We start from the raw sequence: 23,135 nt of genomic DNA, 5'->3' as shown, positions 1-23,135 counted from the left end.
GAGATACTGATTTTACAGTCTGCATGTAAAAAACTCCTAACACTAGTTTCCAGCAATTTGCCATGAGATCTGCATGACATTTATTGCTAATTTCCCAGATTTTTAAATACTACCCAATGCTTACATCCCACAAGTCCTGTCTAAAAACCATTCATTTTACAACTGTCCTAATCCTACTCCCAGGTAAGCCCCAGGTGTAGAAAATGCTATGGATAGAACATTTAATTGAAAACCCAAAGAAAACAAATAAAAACAAAATAAATCAGTAACACAAAACATAATATAAACCTTTACACAAGGTTATATAATCTAATTGGAAAGCATTCGACAAACGTATTTCAAACATTTATTATACTAGGTACCATATTAGACTGCATATACAAAAATGAAAAAAACCTATCAAGAAGCTTCAGTCTAGTGAGACAGACATGAAAACAAACAAATACAAATCTTATTTGCATATTTCTAGAATAAAATTATATGTAGGGTTCTGTAAATGTACACAGTAATCAGCCCCTAACTTTGTCTATCTATGGTGGGGGTTCCAATAAGAGACCCTCATTGCATAAAGCAGAGACACTGAAGGGCTCATAGCCTGAGTGTAAGAGCAGGATAGAAGTAATCCTCACCCACCATCAAGAGACTGCAAGGAAACAATGCCTGTTGTGAACCACAGCGCTAATGGAAGAGGGAAGGGGTCTTATGAAAGTTTGTAGCCCACATAATTACTTCATAGTAAGAAGAAACAAAGGCCGAGTGTGGTGACTCACACCTATAATCCTAGCACTTTGGGAGGCTGAGGTTGGCGGACTGCTTGAGCCCAGGAGTTCAAGACCAGCCTGGGCAACATAGCAAAACCTTGTCTCTACAAAAACAAAAAACAAAAACCAAAAATTAACCAGGCGTGGTGGCATGTGCCTGTAGTCCCAGCTACTTGGGAGGCTGGGAGGTGGGAGGACTGCTTGAGACCAGGAGACAGAGGTTGTGGTGAGCCATGATTGCGCCACTGTACTACACAGCCTGGGCAATCCAGCAAAACCCTGTCTCAAAAAAAAAAAAAAAAACCTTCAAAAAAAAATCAATAAAACCAGGAGCTGGTTTTTCAAAAAAAAAAACAAAAAAGACCCCTTCTCAAAAAAAAAAAAAAGAAAGAATAAACAAATAGAAACAACAAAAACCTCATGCTGAACTTGTAGCTTCTGCCTAAGATGTAGTACAGCATGAGAAACCATTGTTCTAGCCATAACAGCAAGAACACAAAACAGACAAACTTAGAAAGAAAACCATTTTATTAAAGACACTAGAGAGTTGTGGACACAAATAAATTCCACCATTAAAAAAAAACAACAACAAAACCCAGCCTTTAAACAGTTTTTCCCCCTGAGGGCATATGCTTAATCTCTACAAGGCTAGGGAAAGATGAAGCCTCCAATGGCCAGTAAGAAGAAACCATTGTTTTTACAACCTTGTGGGCTGATACAACAGACTAGAATCTGCAGGAGTCTCAAACCTAGAGTTGGTTCTTGTGTCCACTGATTCACTCCTAATAGAACTTTCTTTACTGTGTGTCAGTGCTGGAGGCTGATGGCTGGGTTAGAAAGCAGAGAGGGATCTCTGGGGCTGAGACAACAGGGTCCTGCTAGAGGAAGCGGCCTGTACCATACAAAGTACAGATTTTGCCCTGAGTCATTTGTAACCAGAGATGATTTGAAACTAACTAAAGCTAAAACTCAACCCTATCCACCTCAATTCCTAATAGAATCAGAAAAATTAGCTTCTCTCCCTTTTTTTTTTTTTTTTTTTTTTTTTTGTGTGTTTGTGAGGCAGTCTAGCTCGCCCACCCCGGTGGGAGTGTAGTGTCCTGATCTCGGCTCACTGCAACCTCCACCTCCGGGTTTAAGCAATTCTCCTGCCTCAGCCTCCTGAGCAGCTGGGACTACAGGTGTGTACCACCTTGCCTGGCTGGTTTCTGTATTTTTAGTAGATACGGGGTTTCACTATGTTGGCCAGGCTGGTCTTGAACTCCTGACCTCAGGTGATCTGCCCTCCCTGGCCTCCCAGGGTACTAGGATTACATGCCTGGCCAGAAAAATCGGCTTCTCGTTCTCGTTCCCTCACAGAGGATTGGTCTTAAGCACCCTGGGAGAAGAGAATCTTTACTCCAGTCTCTACCATTCTTTTATATACAATATTTAAAGGTAGAAAAGTCAGAAAGGAAGAAGTAAAATCTGCCTTTATTTTCAGATGACATGATTGCATATATAGCACCAAACAATTAGAAAATGAGATGGAAAAACATTTACAGTAACATCAGAACACTGGCCATCTAGAAATAAAGAGATGCAAGAGTGCTTCACTGAAAATAAAGCATTGTTGAGAGAAAATAAAGAAAACTTAAACAGAGATATACCAAGTTTATGGATTTAAAGTCTTAATATTGTCATCAATTCTTCCCAAAGTGATCTATAAATTCAATAAAACCTCAATCAATAGCTATAGCTTCAACCCAGGAGGCAGAGGTTTTATGTATTTCTGAAAAGGGTTTGTATACAGAATACATTTAAAAAGTCCCTACAACTTGATAAGACAAACAATCCTATTAAAAATATGGGCAAAAGATTTGAAAGGATAATATCACAAAGCAAAATATCCAAATGATCCAAGTACATATGAAAAGATACTCAACCATCACTATCATTAGAGAAATACAAATTACAGCCACAATAAGATACAACTACACACCCAAAAGAACAGCCAAAATTAAAAAAAAAAAATTAAACATCAAGTGCTGGCAAGATGTGTGGAGTAACTAGAAGACTCTTATTGCTGACTGAAATTTAACGTGGTAAAACCAACAGGGTTATGTTGGAAAATAAGAATATTTGGCAGTTTCTAATGAAGTTAAAACATATTCCTAATCTATAACCCAGCAGGTCCACCACTCCTAGGTATAATCAAGAAAAAAAATGCATATTTCACAAAAATGTTCATAATAGCTTTATTCATAGAAGCCAAAGGTAAAACAAACGTGCATTAATAAGAAAATGATAAAAAAAAAAAAAAAAAAAAAAAAAAAAAAAAAAAAAAAAAAAAAAAAAAAAAAAAAAAAAAAAACCACTGTGGAATATCCATACATTGGAAATCTACTCAGCAATAAAAGAATTACCGAAAACATGCAACGTGGATGAATCTCAAAAACATGATAAGCAAGGAATTTGAGACTGGCCTGGCTAGTGTGTTGAAACCCCGTCCTACTAAAAAAATACAAAAATTAGCCAGGCATAGTGGTGTGAACCTGTAATGCCAGCTACCTGGGAGGCTGAGGCAGGAAAACTGCATGAACCCTGCAGGTGGAGGCTGCAGTGAACGATCGCCTGGACGACAGAGTGAGACTCCATCTCAAAAAAAATATCAATAAAAGACCAATGCCAAAATAGAAAACTGCTGAACGATCTTAAACAGACCTTTCAAGAGAGAAAACCTAAATGGCCAATATAGAAGAGATGTTCACTCCTTTCAGATTCAATGAAAGGCTATTAAAACTAAATGAGATACATTTCACATTCACCAGAATTGGCAATAATGAAACATTTTGACAATATCAGGTGGTGACATGCATGTGGAGCAACAGGCATCTTCATAAATTGCTAGTGACAGTATATCAATATAACCAGTTTGGAGGTTACCTATAACAAAGTTAAAAATGATGAGGGGACGGGTATAGTGGCTCACACTTGTAATCCCAGCACTTTGGGAGGTCAATGTGGGGGGATCACTTGAGCACAGGAGTTCAAGACCAGCCTGGGCAACACAGTGAGGCCTTGTCTTTAAAAAAAAAAAAAGGAAATTACCCAGGGGTGGTGGCTAATCCCTATTACTCAGTAGGCTGAGGTGAGAGACTGCTTGGGCCCAGGAGGTAGAGGGTGCAGTGAGTTAGGGTTTGCACCCCTGGCTTTCAGCCTGAGTGACAAAACAAGATCCTGTCTAAAAAAAAAAAAAAAAAGAGTGAGAGAGAGAGACAGAAATTTTACTGCTAGTATGAACTCTGTGTTTCTAGGGCTTCAATCTTCACATAAATACCAAGAGACTCACAAGAATGCTCATGGCAGCAGGGCTTATAATAGCAAAAATCTGGAAATAATCCAAAGTACATTGAATAATTTGTGATATATGCAAATAGGATACTCTACAACACAGCTACTCCTAAAACCATTAAGTAACAATGCCTAGTTATAAAAGTGTAAAAGTAAATATGAAATAATTCAATTTAAACAAAATCCAAAAGCATACGTTTGCAACAATCATTCAGAAACACATAAGCTGTAAAAGAAAAGGAAACATAAAATTCAAGGCAGTAGTTCCCACTGTAGTAGAAGGGAAGGAGGTGGCATACGAAGAGGTATATGAAAATTCCCAGTGCTAAGTGGGTGCATGCATGGGTATCCACATTATGATTCTTTTGCTACTTTAAATATTCTTATATTCTTTTGTATCTATGTGATGGTAAGTTTTACGTATCAACTTGGCTAGACTATCAGCTTGATTCAGTTACTTAATCAAACCCTAATTATCATGAAGATATTTTATAGATGTGGTTAACATCTATAATCAGTGGACTTTAAGGGATTCCACTTGATAATGTGTGGACCTCACCTGTTCAGCTGAAAGGCCTTAATACTGAAAACTGGGGTTTCCTGGAAAAGAAATTCTGCCTCAAGAATACTGCCTAAGCTCCTGAGTTTCCAGCCTGTTGGCCTGCCCTACAGATTTCATACTTGCCAGCCCCCTTCAATGGTATAAGTCAATTCCTAAAATCTATTTATACATTTTATATTTAGATCTCTTTATACACATGTATACAGAATACTATGGTTCTATCTCTCTGGAGAATGCCAACTGATACAATACTCAAGTAAGAGACCTGTTAGTTTTATAACAAACAATATAGTAGGAAGAGAGTCAGAGTAGAAGAGTTTAAGAGACAATAATAAGAAAAAAACAATTATGGGTTTAGAGCTTGGTATGAAGGTAAGTGCTGTCAAAAATAATTCAAAGTCTGAACTGAAATTAAATGACTGCTTGATGAAGACAGTGGTAGGTTTGGGCAAAATTTGGTGGTTTTGAGTGGAACATATTTAAAAGTATCAGAAAATAATAATGTAGAATTCATGGAGAAGAATCATTAATTTTATTAGTTAAAAACCAGGATTGGCTAGGCACAGTGGCTCACACCTGTAATCCCAGCACTTTGAGAGGCCGAGGCAGGCGGATCGCCTGAGGTCAGGCGTTTGAGACCAGCCTGGCCAACATGGTGAAACCCCATCTCTACTAAAAATATGAAAATTAGCTGGGTGTGGTAGTATGCACCTGTAGTCCCAGCTACTTGGGGAGCTGAGATGTAAGAATCACTTGAACCCAGGAGGCAGATGTTGCAGTGAGCCAAGGTCACACCATTGCACTCCAGCCTGGGCCACAGAGTATAACTCCATTTCAAAAAATACATACATATATCTAACACATCACCACAAAAAATTTTTAAAACATTTTGACACTTTTGCAAAATATCAAATTTGTAGAAGGCTAGCTCTGCCACCTAGTGCCACAGAATGTTAGAATACAATTGCTCCCACGTTCTTAAGGAAAATATGGAAGAGTTATGACTTACAATAATTGTAAACATGGTACTCTCATTTTATTCTATCTTCTTTCATTCACAGGTAAGCTAAGTTTTGTATTTATGACAAGAGTAATGAATGAACGTGGCTACAATTACCATACTTCTTAGTGAACTTAACATTAAAAGAAACCAAAAATATATTATCCTAAAATATACTTCTTTGACATATTTTGAGATGGCTATTCAGAGGGCCTACAGACAGAAATAGCCCTGAAAAGCTGCCTTTTGTGGAGGAGATTCGCGTCTGTAGAGAAAATCTACATTGGTGAAATGAACAGCTAGGCTTTCTCTTGAGTATCCTCTCCCTTGTCCAGATCCAGGAACAATTAACTATTAACTCAACCACAGGCTACCCCAACTATTCTTTCTGAGGGTAGTTCTGAGATTATCTGAGATATTTCCTTGAGGTATCTTTCTTTGCTTAACATGGTTTCCTCTGTTCACCCACCCATAACCTGTGATGCCATCTCCCCCAGAGCTCAGAGAAACTTGGTCTCAGGCCTTTGTTCTCTGGCCTCATTCATTTTCCCTGTAAGTCGCTCCTATGCATCCCTTTCCCCAAAACTCCCCTCTCCCCAGTGAAGAGGATATTTAAGCATCAACCATTTGGCCCTGCTTTGAGTTTGTACTTTGTATGACTTCTATGCACATGTAATAAATCTGCTATGCTTTTCTCTCATTAACCTGTCTTTTGTTATAGGGCTGCCGGCCCTAAGCCTTCATGATAGAGAGGGAAAGGCTCATTCCCTTTCTGCCCCTACAGCTGAATTCAGAGTTGTTACAAGTTTTAACAAAATCTTGGTATCCTCTTGTGAACAGCCTGTCTCACCTCTCTCTCTTAATTTCCAATTACTATGAAATCCATGCTCCATTTCTCTTGCTCTATTTATTATCTATGCCACACAATAATTGCTCAGTTAATAATGTGGTAACATCACATATACTATTCTCTTAAAAATAAAGTCTTATTCTTCACATGTTTCACTTCAGAAGTGAAGTAGTATTCTCCTACTTAATCCTTCATGGCTTTCTTCATCACCTGCAGAATAGTCCAAAATTTTATAAATATCATACTTTACCACAATCTAACCTTTGTTTACTTATTCAGTGAAACAGATCACATTAATTCACTACTCAGAGAGTGGGATGAAGGATATAAAAGAAAGAGCAGGAAAACAGGAAGACTAAAGGAAAAGACAGGGAACGTGGGCATCCAACTTTAAAAATTGACTTATACTAATCAATGGGCCTTATTTTTCCAGTATCAATGAACACTACAGAAAACATTACAAATATTTATTCAGTTGCAAACATTTATGAATGGTTGAACACAAAAATAAAAACACAAGTTTTTCTTACCTTAGCAGTTTTAATATAGTGGCTCAAAACTTCAGCTCTAATTTTTAATGTTTGAGCATGAAGAATTTCTCTAACAACCCAAAAACTTACCTGTAAAGAAAAATTTTAAATAAACATCACTATGATTTTTAATTTGTAAAAGTTATTGTTTTGCTGTATTTTAAAACATTTTGGCAGAATTAGGTAAGCTCTAAAACTAAACATTGTAAAAGATGCTACTTATAGCAAGTTTTTCTGTGGCTGTGTAATTCTACATGGCTGTTTATTTACATTGAGTAGGATCATAGGTGAAGATTCCCAAGTAGGGTTTTCTTGCTGTAAACAAAACGAAATATCAAAGAAACAAAAATATATCTAACATTTTAAGATTAAAACTGCATTTCAAAAATTTTGAAATTCTTTCAAATAAAACCATCTTCTTGATTTCTTTTAAAAAATCATTAAAACTAATTTATTAGAAGACAGGTTAGATATACAATATTAAAATGCTCTATTCTGAATAATTTGCTTATTATATGATATGCCATGCACATTTTAGCACATTTTAATTCATGTACTGTGAAAACAAAGTCAATGCACTGTCAAGTTGGTTCAAACTTATATAAATCTAACTACAGAATATAGTTTGAAATCACTGCAAAAATAATGCCACTGCCTCATATTTCTTCACATTTTTAATGAGAAATATTTCAGATTTTACTTGGAATTTTCATCTGTAAACAAATGTCATTACGTATTTTACACATATTTTACAAATATATATGGAACTATAAAGTGTACATATTTTACAAAGTCACCTTAGTACTTGCTGCTATACTTGGGCTACTAATAGTAATAATCCTCCCCAATTCTAATGAGGTTTACTCCTAAAAAAAAAAAAACAATCAAGTTATGCTATGGAAATCTTAATAATAACCTTACCAAACACCAACTATGAATTCAAATCTGAAGTGCAAGTTCACCAACTTAATTAAATTTAATGTTGGGCAAATTTTAAGACAATTACTATGGTGATTCGTTTTGTTATGGAGACAGAGTCTTGTTCTGTTGTCCAGGCTGGAGTGCAGTGGGGTAATCTCGGCTAACTGCAACCTCTGCCTCCCAGGCTCAAGTGATTCTCCTGCTTCAGTCTCCTAAGTAGCTGAGATCACAGGCATGAGCCACCATGCCCAGCTAATTTTTGTATTTTTTTTTAGTCAAGACACGGTTTTGTCATGTTGCCCAGGCTGGTCTTGAACTTCTGAGCTCAGGTGACCCACCAGCCTCCTTGGCTTCTCAAAGTGCTGTGATTATGGCATGAGCCACTCTACCTGGCCAACGTGATTTTTTTTTTTTTTTTAAGATGAAATCTTATTATGTTGCCCAAGCTGGTCTTGAACTCCTGGGCTCAAGTGATCCTCCTGTCTCAGCCTCTCGGAGCAGGAACTATAGAGACTCACTACAAGACCTGGCTTAGACAAATGTGATGGTGATTTTAAGCACACATTCTTTGTCACTCTCTCATCGAAAGTTGGGACGTATATCACTTCTTACTGAATTGGGGCAGGCTTGTGACTGCTTTGATGATGAAAGCATTAGCAAAAGTGAAAATGACTTCCAGGATAAGGTCATAAAAGACCATGCAGCCCCTGCCTTGATTGCTGGAACATTCTCTTGGAGAGTCCTAAGCTACTATGTAATATATCCAGGCACCCTGAGACGCCCATACTGGAAGGCTAAGTGTATGTGCTTCCCAAATGACAGTCCGTTAAAGCCAACCACATTTAAGAATGCTGACCCAGGATAACCAACACCAAGACATGGTTTCATAAAATTGCTGGACTCACATGAAAAAATATTTTTTGTTTTAAGCCCCTAGAATTGCTCGGTTACATCTAACAAACTTTTAAAAAATGTATTTCTGAATTGGAAGAAAAATAAAGGATTTCCTCTAGAGACAAAAAACAAGGAATTAAAAGCAAAGCAGTGATTAAAGAGTGGGTACTCTATCTGCCCTTGGAGGATTTCCTGTCTCAGTGACATAGGGGCTTGGGATTTAATGCTACTTCAAAGACATAATACAAGGCCTCACACCTCTTCACTCCTCCATTTCTATCTAATGCTACTCAAAGGTCTACAATTTCAGTGAAAAGGTAGACTAAAACAATTCACTTATTTTTCAATTCCTTTGAAAAAGGGAGACAACAAGCAAGTGTGTCCGTAGTAATGTAGGCTCTGGGTGGTCAAGGAGAAAAAAAGAAAAACTCTTTCATAAGAATTTAGACTGGGCATGGTGGCTTATGCTTATAATCACAGTGCTTTGAGAGGCTGAGGCAGGAGGATCGCTTGAGGTCAGGAGTTTGAGACTAGCCTGGGCAACATAGTGAGATCTCATCTCCACAAAATATATTTTTTTAAATTAGTCTGGCATAGAGGTGCATGCCTGTAGTCCTAGCTACCTGAGAGTCTAAGGCAGGAGGACTGGTTGAGCCCAAGAGTTTGAGGATGCAGTGAGCTATGACTGCACCACTATACTCCAGCCTGGGTGACAGAGAGAGGCTCTGTTTCCAAAAAAAAAAAAAAAAATTAATTTAAAAATAAAAATTTGTTAACTACAGGCTGCCTTTAACTGGATTTGATATTTAAATTTTTACTACAGAGAAGTACAAAGATGCTTGAAGCACAACAATAAACATAAAAAATAGTCTTAGATCTGCAACAACCCTGGATATTGACAAAGCAAACAGCCTCTTAGAATATGGACTCCCTCAATTGAGGCAGCAGCAAAATTCTCATGGATAAAGCTTAAATAGATATGAGCTTTCAAGCCAAAGATACAAAATTCATTACATATCTTTGAAAAACCCACTTTAAGAATGAACAGAAATAAAGCAGTCGTACCCCAAGAAGTTCCAATAATAATATAGAAACTGCTGAAAATTAATAAATTTTAAAAATGAAATAAAAGATAAGAAAAGAGCATGACTGGTGTAAAAGCATACAGATTTGAAACAGATAAAACACATTTGAAGAAAATCAGTGAACTGAAATGTAGATCTGAGGAAATCACTCGGAATGGAGCACAAAGACAAAAAATATGAAAGGTTGGCCGGGCGCGGTGGCTCAAGCCTGTAATCCCAGCACTTTGGGAGGCCGAGGCGGGTGGATCACGAGGTCAAGAGATCGAGACCATCCTGGTCAACATGGTGAAACCCCGTCTCTATTAAAAATACAAAAAATTAGCTGGGCATGGTGGTGCATGCCTGTAATCCCAGCTACTCAGGAGGCTGAGGCAGGAGAATTGCCTGAACCCAGGAGGCGGAGGTTGCGGTGAGCCGAGATCGCGCCATTGCACTCCAGCCTGGGTAACATGAGTGAAACTCCGTCTCAAAAAAAAAAAAAAAAAAATATGAAAGGTTAAGAGACAAGCAGGAAAGAATGTCAACTTCCAACAAATTTTCAATAGGAATGACAGAGGAAAAAAACAGAGATCATGCACAGAGATAATACTTGAGAGATACTGGCTGAAAATATTCCATGACTAATGTGAAAAGTTAAATTATTTCTTAAGGAAAAATTATACAGTGAAGAACTGAATTTCAGACATAGTATTAAAATTTATAAACTCACATGATTGAATCTTCTTGTGAAGGCAACTGCATTTGGTGCAGAACTATATTTTTCTTTTTTATTCCATCCACAACTTGAAAGCTCCTGGAAAATTAAGGTGAAAATTAAATATAAGAAATAACCCAGTTTTCTTGCCCAATTAAGGGTTTCAAAACATTAAAGACAGTTTATGTTCTTTTCTAGAATCACTTTATTTAATGGGAACATATGTAATATTATATCCATTCAGTTAAATCACAAAAGCAAATTTGATCAGCAGGACATGAGAGAGCACAGTGACTATGAAAACATAGGCACTCTTACATTCCATAGGCAGAATTCTGGTGGATTCTTCTCTGAAAAGATTTGAATCCCAAGAGGAAAAGATCCATAGATATAGATGAACATCCCACAACACAGAGTGAAGACTACTAGTTGTCAAGCTCTATTCAGTCACCCAGACCTCCCAATCAGCTTTCCAGTATCTCACTCTGGGCCAACAGTCAGTGACCCCAGACATTTGAAGAAACCTTTAATAAGAGGAATCATGACCCCCTAAAGGGCCTGTCAATAAAATACAAAGGGCCCACGAACTTAGATATAAAAAAATTTACTTTCGTTATACACTAACCTCTAACTGAAATAAGATAGCCCTTTTACTTATAAAGGTACACTACAGATGACAGTGGTATTGGCAACACATGTGATGTAGTTATCAATCAAAATCACTGACATTTTCATATCACATTACAGTTGATTCGGATACCATTTATACCCATCACTATTTCAAACTTATGGCAGATACTTTATATTTTTAGGGACAGGGGCTTCCTCTGTCACCCAGGCAGGAGTATACTGGTGGGATCACAGTTTGCTGCAGCTATGACCTCCCTGGCTTAAGCAATTATTCCACCTCAGCCTTCCAAGTAGTTGGGACTACAGGTGTGCACCACCACACTTGGCTATTTTTGTTTTTATTTTTTGCAGAGACAGGGTCTCACTATGTTGGCCAAACTGGTCTTGAACTCCTACGCTGAAGCAATCCTCCTGCCTCAGCCTCTTAAAATGCTGGGATTCCAGGCGTGGGTCATCACACCCAGATATGGGAATATTTAAGGCTGACCTCTTAAATATTAATGCATTAACAAAGAAGCACATGTATTGCTGTATAACAGCTTTTAAAAATATTTTGATAAGTATATTTTAACAGAACTGAATTCCTTTTATTTTAAAGAAGGGCTAGAGTTCCATAGGCTTCAGTCTGCCACATGGGTCCAAGGTCCAAAATAGGTTAACAAACTTCTATAATACAAAAATAGCCACGGAGAGACAGAAACCACAAGAAATAAGAAAAAGAACTCTGAGGAAGCAGAGTTAGGGCAGAGAACAGAAGAAGCTGAGTTAGGGCAGGGAATGAAGAAAACTGAGAAAAGAAGAAGACAAAACCATATAATTATTATTTTTCAATACATGAGAAAAGACATTGTACCCATTGAGCAAAAAACAGGAGGATATATAAAAAGAAATATTCAGAGAAAAAAACAGAGCTTTTAGAAATAAAAAATAGACAAATCTGAAAGTCAATAGAAGAGTTGTGAGCCACAGTGACTAAAACTTGTAAACAAAAAGTTAATGATAGGAATAAAATGTTTTTATGCTAATTTGAATACCCTAAGGGTCAACATCTGAATAACAGGAATTTTAAGAGGGAACAGAGAAAACTGATCAGAGATTCAAAAACAAAAAAAAAACAGATCATATACAGAAAAACAGGGATCAGAAGCTATCAGATATCTTAACAGCAGCACTGGAAGTTAAAAGACAACTGAAGTGATGTCTTCAAATTTGAAGAATTCAATTTTCTAGAATCCTATATCCAACATGAATATCAATTAAGTCTGAAAGTAGACTATAGACATTTTCAAACATGAACATCTCAGAGAATTTGCCTTCTATATACCTACTCTCAGAGAATTAGTAGAGTATGTGTTCTATCAAAACAAACTAGCAAACAAAGAAAACGGAAGATATGAGGCCCAGGAAACTAAGGAGGCAATACAGAAAGAAAAATATTGGGAATCCTCTGATTAACAGCAATGGGAGATCCTGGGGCAAACCTATGAGCAGACTTTAAGAACAAGAGTCAAGAAAGGAGCAACAGGGCAGAAATTCCAACAGACATCTCTCTCTGAAAAAAAAAAAAAAAAAAAAAAAAAGAGACAATCAGTACATTCATTTCTGGCAGAAAATTACTGATAGATACAAAGAAAACTAAAGCACATTTTAGCACAAAAAAGAAAAAAAACAAACAAGTAAATAATCACAGTTCAACTGTAAAGAATATAGTTAACTTAGTAAAAACTGTGACATAACTGTATGTGCAAAAGGAGAAGTGAATTGTGTAAATGGGGAGGAGAATATAAGAGAATGAAATCATCTTCTATAGTAAAGAGTCAACATATCATATTTGAAACAGAAATATCAAGGAAAAATAAGAATTTAGACATATTATTTGAAAAACAGACATAAATTCCTCTAAGGAGAAACGGCTAAGAGATCTGGGTGGGAATGAGGCTCCAGGATGGAGGTTGGAAAGATGAGAATAACTGAGTTACAGTTCTGCTACATTTTGTTCTCTTATGGAAATATTTGACTTCTTAAACATGGTACATGCATATCTTCAATAAGATCTTAAAATAGAAACCAAAACCAAACAAACAAACAAACAAACAAAAGGAATAAATTGAGTCAGGGGAAGATTGAGGAAATAGTTAAGATGATACTATGGTCTTTCAAGAAAAAGGTGATGTTCCCTCAACTAGGACACTGTCAGAAAAAGCTAATGTTCCCTCAACTAGGGCATTATCATTGAAAAAAAATGATAGATTCAAGATATTCTGGAGGCAGACAGGACTTCGTCAAGAACTAGACTCGTGATGTAAGCTAAAAATGAAGTCTGCAGAAGTACTAAGATTCCAGGTGTCTGCCTCCAGCAATTCTGACAGGGAATACGGGTGGCGGGGGGAGACAACAATTATTTCCACATAGTAGGTAAGCAGTAAACACTCTGGAGAGAAAAACTGCCTTTTTTAAATCCTAAAATTAGATCATATCTTTCAAACTTAAAATTTCTGACAGAAAATAATGAAATGATAAAAGCAATTTTACAGCAAAAATAAAAACTTCTGGATATTCAATTAGCCTAGCTATATGATCATTTTATATTATTTCACTGTAAAAAAAGGAAAGCATTTAGCAGTAAAAATTATATCCACACAACAATGGTATTATGACAATGATATTGAATGCATCAAACTGCTAGAAACATTTCTGTTCTTCCTAAAGTCACAGCATACAAACACAACTATATAAAGATGCCATATTTTATGATAAAATTCCTAACATTAAATCCCTAAATAACTGAATCTATTTTTAACCAATTACTACAATTACAAAATTTATATTAATGCTATAATCAAAGTGTCTATCAAATTAAACTTATCATACCACTCAAAGGAGCCATTTGACATAGAATTCAAACTCAATTATAGGCCTTTACACAAAAGGCTGATTTATTATCCTATTGTAAGTAATGCTGTACTACAAATAATGAATATCCTTGCACCTTTCCTGACATTTTTGATTATTTCTTTAAAATACAGTCCTACAAGAAATCACAAGGTCAAAGAATACAAACCTTTCCAAGGCTTTGCTACCTGTCAAACTGCCTTCCTGAAATACTGAATCATTTACACTCCCATGAGAAATGAATGTAAGTTTCACAATAGTCTTATCAAAATAGAAAGACTCATGTTGTTCAAGTTGACCCTTGAACAACATGGGTTTGAACTGTGTGGGTCCACTCACACATAAATTTTTTTCAAAAAAATATTTTGGAAATTTTGTTTTCAAGATTTGTAACAATTTCAAAAAACTTGCAGACAAACCACATAGCTTGGAAATATTGAAAAATTAAGAAAAAGCTAGGATGGCATGAATGTATAAAATACTAGTCTATTTTTATCATTTACAACCATAAAATACACACAAATATATTATTAAAAGTTAACATTTATGAAAATTAATGCACATAAACAGACCTTACATACTGCCATATGCAGTCCGGAGAAATGTAACAAACATAAAGGTGCAATATTAAATGATAACTGCATAAAATTAACTGTAGTATATACTGTTCTACTATAGTAATTTTGTAACCAACTTGTGTTGCTTTTATATTGAGCTCAAGTGTTGAGTGTATTCCCTTAAAACACCCTGTGATGACACTTATCATCTCTACATGAGCAGTTCCTCTCTCCAGTAAATTGGGTTATCACAGTAAAATGTGATCTCTCATGGTTCTCACATTATTTTTCATTGTATTTAGTGCAATATCCTAAACCTTGAATAACACCATGGGACCCATAAGAAGTACCACTAGTGATGCTGGAAGGGCTCCTAAGAAGCAGGAAAAAAGTCATGACATTACAAGAAAAAGTAGAATTGCTTGATATGTAACCACAGGCTGAGGTCCTGCTGCCATTTCAGTCAATTCATCTTATAAACAGACTACGTGAACTTATGATATACAATACGGTACTGTAAATGTATTTTTCCTAATAACGTTTTCTCTTCTCTAGCTTACTTTAAGATTATATAATACATATAACACACAAAATATGTGTTAATTGACTATTTATAGTATCAATAAAGCTTCCAGTCAAGGGTAGGCTATAAGTAGTTGAGTTTTATGTGCAAATTTTTGACTTCTGGGAGGCTGGTGTTTCTAACTCTGGAGACATTCAAGGTTAAAGGGTAGTTCTGATTATTGTTATATTAGATAGGCTAGTGATATAACATTGTTTCATGGGGAAATGTTTTCTGATACAGAAACTATCACCTTATGAGGTTCAAAAACACCTCGTCTTGTTTTCTAATTATAGGCTTCTTTAGAACGGAGGGCTTCAAATGGAATTTTAACCCAGTTGCTTCCAAAGAATGTGACTACACACCTCTCCCTCCCTCCCTCCCTTCTATCCTTCTCTTTCAGTCACCTTCCAACAGTTTTCTTCAAGTGATAAAGCATTTTTCCATTAAATTAATGATGCAGAAATAAGAATTGGATAGATTTTCCAAAACCTCTTGGCATTTATTTGAACAGTCAGAAAAGTATTAAAATTTTTTAAATGTAAAAATGAAGCCACAATCCACCATACTTGTGTCTGGCTTCCTTATTTATCATGATAAATTATAATGATGAAATCAGATAAAATGGGTTGATATGTATAAAGCCCTTAGACTGGCGCATAATAATCTCTGTATTAGTGTTAACTAGTAATATTATTATTGCCATTATTAAGACATCTGTTTTCAGGATGGGAAGAACTTTTAAAACACAGTAGATTAAATTTCACAGCAAAGCATAGGTACTGGCTACGTTAAATAAATAAACAAAAAAGAGACCCACATACGCACATAAAGAACACTGGGAAGGCTAGGCATGGTGGCTCATGCCTGTAATCCTAGCACTTTGGGAGGCTGAGGAGGATGGATCACCTGAGGTCAAGAGTTCAAGCAGCCTGGCCAACATGGTGAAATCCCATCTCTACTAAATAAAAAAATTAGCCAGGCATGGTGGCACGTGCCTATAGTCCCAGTTACTAGAGAGGCTGAGGCAGGAGAATCACTTGAACCCAGGAGGTGGAGGTTGCAGTGAGCTGAGATCATGCCACTGCACTCCAGCCTGGGCAACAGAGAGAGACTGTGTCTCAAGTAAAGAAAAAAAAGATTGGGAAGATGTTTACATAGGTTTTCTTTGGGGTTTATAGGTGATTCACAGCATTTCTCTCCACTCTTATTTTCTCTCTATTACACATCATACATCTTTAGTCTCAAAGCTGGGGAAATTAAGTTGACCATTTATAGAAAGAATAGTAAATACAGTTGACCCTTAAACAATTCAGGGATAAGGGGCACTGACCCTCCAAGCAGTTGAAAACTCACATTTAACCTTTTAAATCATGCCCATAGAACTTCTGACTTCCCCAAAACTACTAATAGCCTACTGTTGACCAGCCTTACTGATAACATCAACAGCTGATTAACATATATTTTGTATCTGATATGTATTATACACTGTATTCTCAAAATAAAGTAAGCTAGAGCAAATAAAATGTTACTAAGCTAGAGCAAATAAAATGTTATTGAGAAAATCATAAGGAAGAGAAGTTACTATTCATTAAGGTCTTCATCCTTGCATCTTCATGGTGAATAGGCTGAAAGGGTTGGTCTTCTTGTCTTAGTGGTGGCAGAGGTGAAAGGGAGGCCGGAGAGGCAGGTACACTTGGTTTAACTTTACAAAAACATATGTAATTTAGGTCTGACTCTTTTTGCTTTTCCCATTTCTCTAAAGGTGTTTCCATATGGTACCAATCCTTCTTCTGTAGTTTGCTTTGGTTTCAGTGCCTGTGTCACAGAAGGGTCCATGTTGTAAAAGAAGTCAAAAGCAGTCCAGAATCACTGAAACTCTTCTGCTGCACTGTCTAAGGTCAATTTGTTTTCTGGTGCTGCTTTTTCTACATCTTCTTCTTCATCATCTGGCACTGGCTTGGAAGCATTGATCTCTATCAAGTCATCTTTTGTTAATTCCTTTGGTGTGGTGTTTATTAGATCTTGAATTTCTCCAAGGTCCCTATCTTGAAAGTCTTAGCTCTCTATCTTTTTTGCCATATCCACAATCTGTTTCATGATTTCCTTGATTGGCTCTATCATAAAACCTGTGAATTCATAAGCAACATTTGGATAGTTTTCCCCAGCTGAAATTTATTGTTTTGGGCTTGATGGGTTTCATGGCTTTTTCTTTAACAATGATGGCATCTTCAATACTGCAATCCTTTTAGACTTTGATGATGTTCTACAAGGGTTCTCTTCCATATCACTGACAATCCTTTTCATAGAAAAGTATTGTGTGTAATGAGCCTTTGGTGTCGAACTCACAGGGCTCTGGGTGGCCTGGGGTATTGCTTAAAATCAAAAGAATTTTAAAAGGCAGTCCCTTACTAGCAAGGTTCTTCCTGGCTTCAGAAACAAAGCATCAATGGAACCAATCCAGAAAAAGGGTTCTAATTTTCCAAGCTTTCTTATTGTACATCTGAAGACTGGCAGCTGGTATTTATCGCTTCTCTTAAAAACTCAGGGTTTAGCAACTTTATTGGTAAGGGCAGTCCTGATCATAAACCTAACCGTAATTGCACACAACAGTAGAGCTAGCCTATTCCCATCTGCCTTAAATTGTGGTGCTTGCTACTCTTCCTTGCTAATATATGTTCTTTGTGGCATTTTTTTTTTCCAGAGTAGGGCACTTTCATCTGTATTAAAAACTTGTTCAAACAGATATCCATTCTCCTCCATGATTTTTTCAATGGTGTCTGGGAGCTTGTCTGTTGCTGCTTGGTAGGCAGAAGCTGCTTCTCCTATTATCTTGACATATTTTAAGCAAAACTTCTTTCTAAAATTATCAAATCATCCTTTGCTGGCATTAAATTCTCCATCTTTAGATGCTTCACCTTCCTTTTAAGTTGTCATATAATGACTTTGCTTTTTCTTGAATCATATTAGAGTCTACGGGTATAATTTCTTATAGCAATCCTGCACCCATTTAAAAAGCTGTATTTTCAATACAAGACGAAAGACAGAATATTTCACAAAAGGCGCAGGGTTTCCATACCTGCTATTGTATGAAAAGTGATGACTTCACAAATTTCCTTTTTGGTTTTTTTTAAACAATGGTCCTTACACTGAATTCATTTATCTTGAAATGGCAGACAACTGCAGCTGCAGATGTCAATCTATGGAACATATCAAGCAATTCAACTTGTTCTTGTAATGTCATGATTTTTCTCTGCTTCTTAGGAGCCCTTCCAACATCACTAGTTGTACTTCTTATGGGTCCCATGGTGTTATTCAAGGTTTAGGATATCACACTAAACACAGTGAAAATTACTTGAAAGCTGTGACAGATCACATTTTACTGTGATAACCCAATTCACTGGAGAGAGGAACTGCTCATGTGGAGATGATTAGTGTCATCACAGGGTGTTTTCAGGGGATACTCTCAACACTGGAGCTAACTGTAATAGCAGCACGAGGTGGTTACAAAATTACTACAGTGGAATGGTATGTACTACAGTTAATTTTATGCAGTTATGATTTAATACTGCATCTTTATGTTTGTTAATATTTCTCTCAACCACACATGGCTGATAGAAATTTTTTTTTTTTTTTTTGAGACAGAGTCTCACTCCATCACCAGGCGCCAGGCTGGAGTGCAGTGGCGTGATCTCGGCTCACTGCAACCTCCTCCTCCCAGGTTCAAGCAATTCTCCTGCCTCAGCCTCCCGAGTAGCTGGGACTACAAACACACGCCACCATGCCCAGCTAATTTTTTTGTATTTTTAGTAGAGATGAGTTTTCACCATGTTGGCCAGGATGGTCTTGATCTCTTGACCTCATGATCCGCCCACCTCGGCCTCCGAAAGTGCTGGGATTACAGGCATGAGCCACTGCGCCTGGTGGATATTAACTTTTCTTAATACACTTATATGTATTTTATGGTAGTAAAAAATAAAATAGACAAGTATCTACAAATATTTTATACATTCGTGCCATCCCTTTTTCTTAAGTTTTTGATATTTCTAAGCTATGTGGTAAGTTTTTTACAAACTGTTGCAAAGCTTCAAAAATGTTTCCAAAATTTATTGAAAAAAATCTGTGTATGAGTGGATTCTCACAGTTCAACAAGATGAAGAACAGATTTGTGACTGCCAGGGTTAAGGGTGGTGAGAAGTAGGGGAGCAGCAATGGGATGGGTGTGACTGTAAACAGGTAGCAGAGGGAGAGATCTTTGTGGTGATGCAGTAGTTCCATATCTTGACTAAGGTGGTTGTTAGACAAATCTACATATATGACAAAAATCACAAATTATACAGACATGTATTATAAAAATGTCAATTTCCTGGTTTTAATAATGTATTATAGTTATATAAGATGTAACTGCTAAGGAAAGCTGAATGAAGAGTAAATGGAACTTTTCTGGACTATTTTTGTATCTTTCTATGAGCCTCTAATTACCTCTGCACTATTTTGTTGCAAGTTCCTGTGAATCTATTATTATTCCAAAATAAAAAGTTAAAAAACAGCAATTAAAGACAGAACTATATAATGAATTATGAAGCTAAAACTGCACTGGTACTCCAAGAACCTGCTACTTTGTTCTTAAATTTTGACATGCATTTACGGTTATCTGGCATTAAAAGAATTTTGCCCTGCCCCACCTCTACCTCTAAAGAGCTGCTAAATTTCTCTATGATTAAAAAAAAAATTGCTTTTCCCTTTGTTTCTCTTTCTATTTCAGATTCTAAGACCTTCCTCCAAGTTGCACTAAAATACAATCCAGGAAATAAATTATGCCACAGGTGCCATCTTGTATATTGACAGTTCAGCCTGGTCAAGAGTTAGTCGATACTGAAATATCTCATATGAACATCAAAAGGTTGAAGTAAACTCAGCAACTCAAAGGGTGCTTTTTTCAAGGGTCTGACTTAGGAATAAAGCTGTTTTGAGTATACTAAGTAAATAAGCCCCCATTTTAGTAAAGGCTAAATGAAATTTAGCAGCCTTGACACCCCTTAAAATTTGTTCCGATGGATTTAAATTGTAATTTTAAAACCAGGTAGTAAAGAGACTCTTTAAGTAATAAATCATATATATAAAGTCAATTTCTTAAGTCACTAAAAGTATATTTGAAAGAATATTCATTGATTAATTTTAAACTATGAAACTACTAAGCCCAATTTTTACTTTCATTATTTTGGAAGCACAGTGAGGGCAAAATCCCACAACTGGGATTTTGTGGCAAAATCCCACAACTGATTACCACCTACCCTATGAAAGAATTACTGAATTCACAGGAGTCACAGCTTCCTTATGTCTTGTAGGTTTGTTCTGCAAAGTGAATTTCTTGATCTAAATTTCATCTCGTAGTTTCCAATACTCTTAAAAGGAATGTTCTAAGGGTGATGTTGTAGGGATACCTACAGATAGAAGACAGAAAAGGCTAATATAGACTAGCATGAAGATAGAGATTGAGGGAAGAAAAGAAAAAGCAATGGTATCTGTAAATGTCTGGAGGTGGGGAGAGGGCAAGGCTGGCAGATCCTAACAAAGACAGGATAATTATTGCTGAGGCATCTCTGTGCTCAAAAGAAGATAGCTTTAAAGGAACATGGTATACCCATTAGCATTCAGCCTAACATGGCTATCTACAAAAACATCTCACACATGAAGTACTCACTACTATTCCTATATTTTAATCCACAAAATAAACTTTAAAACTAACTCCTAAGTGTTAAGACATATAAAAAAAAATCCCTTCTATTTTCTGATGTACTCACATCCTCTTTTCTCTTCCTTCCTCCCAATATGTTAAAACTGCCTGTAGAATGAGATCACGGATAAAGGCAGCAGCTTTCTCCTCCTATCTCTGATGTCAGATCCAACTATACTCCCAAACAACAATTTTCCTCTCTACCTTCCTTAATCGTAATCTAAGCCTTACCTTACTATATATTAAATAAGTTCATGGTGATAAACAGCAACAATACCAACTGACAAAACAGCTGCATCTTGCTTCTAACGAAGCAATCAGTTTATTCCGGTCTATAAGAAAAATTTCAAGTCTACAACTCTTCTTTGCTTTCTTCAAATCTCTCACTATATTTATGAATTGTTTATATTTTAATTTTAAAGCAAAGATAAACTGTCATTAAAACAAGGATACAATTATGATATTCCTGATGCTGGAACTTTGGGTGTTTCCGAGATTATCTTGGCATACACTAGAAGGTCTGCATAGAGAAGCTTTTTATATATACTGTCAGAAATATCTCAATTGTTAAGTTTTTCAAAATATTTTAATAAGATGCAGGCAAGGTGTGGTGGCTACACTTGTAATCCAGCACTATGGGAGGCTTAGGTGGGCAGATTACCTGAGGTCAGGAGTTTGAGATCAGCCTGGCCAACATAGTGAAACCCATCTCTACTAAAAATATAAAAATTAGCCAGGAGTGGTGGTGCATGTCTGTAATCTCAGCTACTTGGGAGGCTGAGGCATGAGAATTGCTTGAACCCAGGAGGCAGAGGTTGTGGTGAGCTGAGATCGTGCTACTGCACTCCAGCCTGGGTGACAGAGTAAGAACTTGTCTCCAAAAAAACACCAAGACATTTTTTAATAAGATTCAGAATGATCTATTATGTACTTTCCCTCATGTAACCAACATTCTTCCTTGATCCATAGTGAATCCTAGTGATCCCAGTTATATAGAGGGGCTTATTTTTCTTTGTATTTAATGTCTGTTTGTTGATATGATCTAAATGACTGACCTACTGTATTAATCTACAAGAACAAATAAAGTGTAAAATTTTCTTCTTTGTTTTTGTTTTTGGGGTTTTCTTGAGATGGAGTCTCACTCCATCGCCCAGGCTGGAGTGCAGTGGTGCAATCTCCACTCACTGCAACCTCTACCTCCCTGGTTCAAGCAATTGTGTGTCAGTCTCCCTAGTAGCTGGAATTACAGGCATGTAACACTAGGCCTGCCTAATTTTTGTATTTTTAGTAGAGACACGGTTTTCCATGTTGGCCAGGCTGGTCTTAAACTCCTGATCTCAACTGATCCACTAGCCCCGGCCTTCCAATGTGCTGAGATTACAGGTGTAAACCACCATGCCCAGCCTAAAACTTTCTTCTTTGAATGCTCTATATGTCAGACTTTCAGGTATAGCCTGTCACTTTATGAACACTTGAGACTCTCATAGAAGACGTAAACATTACCCAACGTAATAAGTACAGCACAAATTTCAAGCACAGTTGGTCTCTTACTTAAGACTTATCAAAAGCACCAGAGAATTGCTACTGGAAAGAAAACTGGACTGTAAACCACCTTTTCGTCATAACTCACCCCGTGCTAAGAAACAGAAAATTCATTATGAAGAGAAACTCTATTAGTATAATCAGTGTAGCAATGCCTTCTGAAGAAATACAAGCTTTACAGAACATCAGACAATTTATAATAGACAAAAATCGAAACGAAAAATGCTATATATGTAATAACATGGAAAAACCTTCAGAATACAGTCAATGCTTCTTCAACATGAAAGAACTCATACTGGAAAGAAGCCCTATAAATAAATGTGTAAGAGTCTTCTAAAAGAAAACAAACCTTCATGACCTAAGCCGAGTGTGGTGGCTCACACCTATCCCCAGCACTCTGAGAGGCCAAGGCAGGCAGATCACTTGAGGTCAGGAGTTCAAGACCGGCCTGGCCAACATGGTGAAACCCTGCCTCTACCAAAAAGTACAAAAATTAGCTGGGTGTGGTGGCGTGCACCCGTAGTTCCAGCTACTCTGGAGGCAGGGGTTGCAGTGAGCCAAGATCAAGTAACTGCCCTCCAGCCT

At 36.8% G+C, this 23,135-nt stretch overlaps 1 protein-coding gene across 3 annotated transcripts in view; it reads right to left on the bottom strand.

The window, feature by feature from the left end:
- The window catches only part of LOC108317891 (ras-specific guanine nucleotide-releasing factor RalGPS2), a 131,937-nt gene that overhangs the window by 49,840 nt on the left and 58,962 nt on the right, over positions 1 to 23,135 (bottom strand). For all 3 annotated transcript variants that reach the window (XM_017548600.2, XM_017548601.2, XM_017548602.2), the window contains 2 exons: positions 10,646 to 10,729; positions 7,037 to 7,126 (listed from right to left, as the gene is read on the bottom strand). In XM_017548600.2, coding sequence (XP_017404089.1) covers positions 7,037 to 7,126; positions 10,646 to 10,729 — 174 coding nt within the window. The remainder of the gene's footprint in view (positions 1 to 7,036; positions 7,127 to 10,645; positions 10,730 to 23,135) is intronic.

Source organism: Cebus imitator, unplaced genomic scaffold (assembly GCF_001604975.1).
Source record: "Cebus imitator isolate Cc_AM_T3 unplaced genomic scaffold, Cebus_imitator-1.0 Scaffold211, whole genome shotgun sequence".
Classification (NCBI taxonomy): domain Eukaryota; kingdom Metazoa; phylum Chordata; class Mammalia; order Primates; family Cebidae; genus Cebus; species Cebus imitator.
The sequence above is the reverse complement of the archived record's forward strand: the minus strand, read 5'-3'. Positions and strand labels throughout refer to the sequence as shown.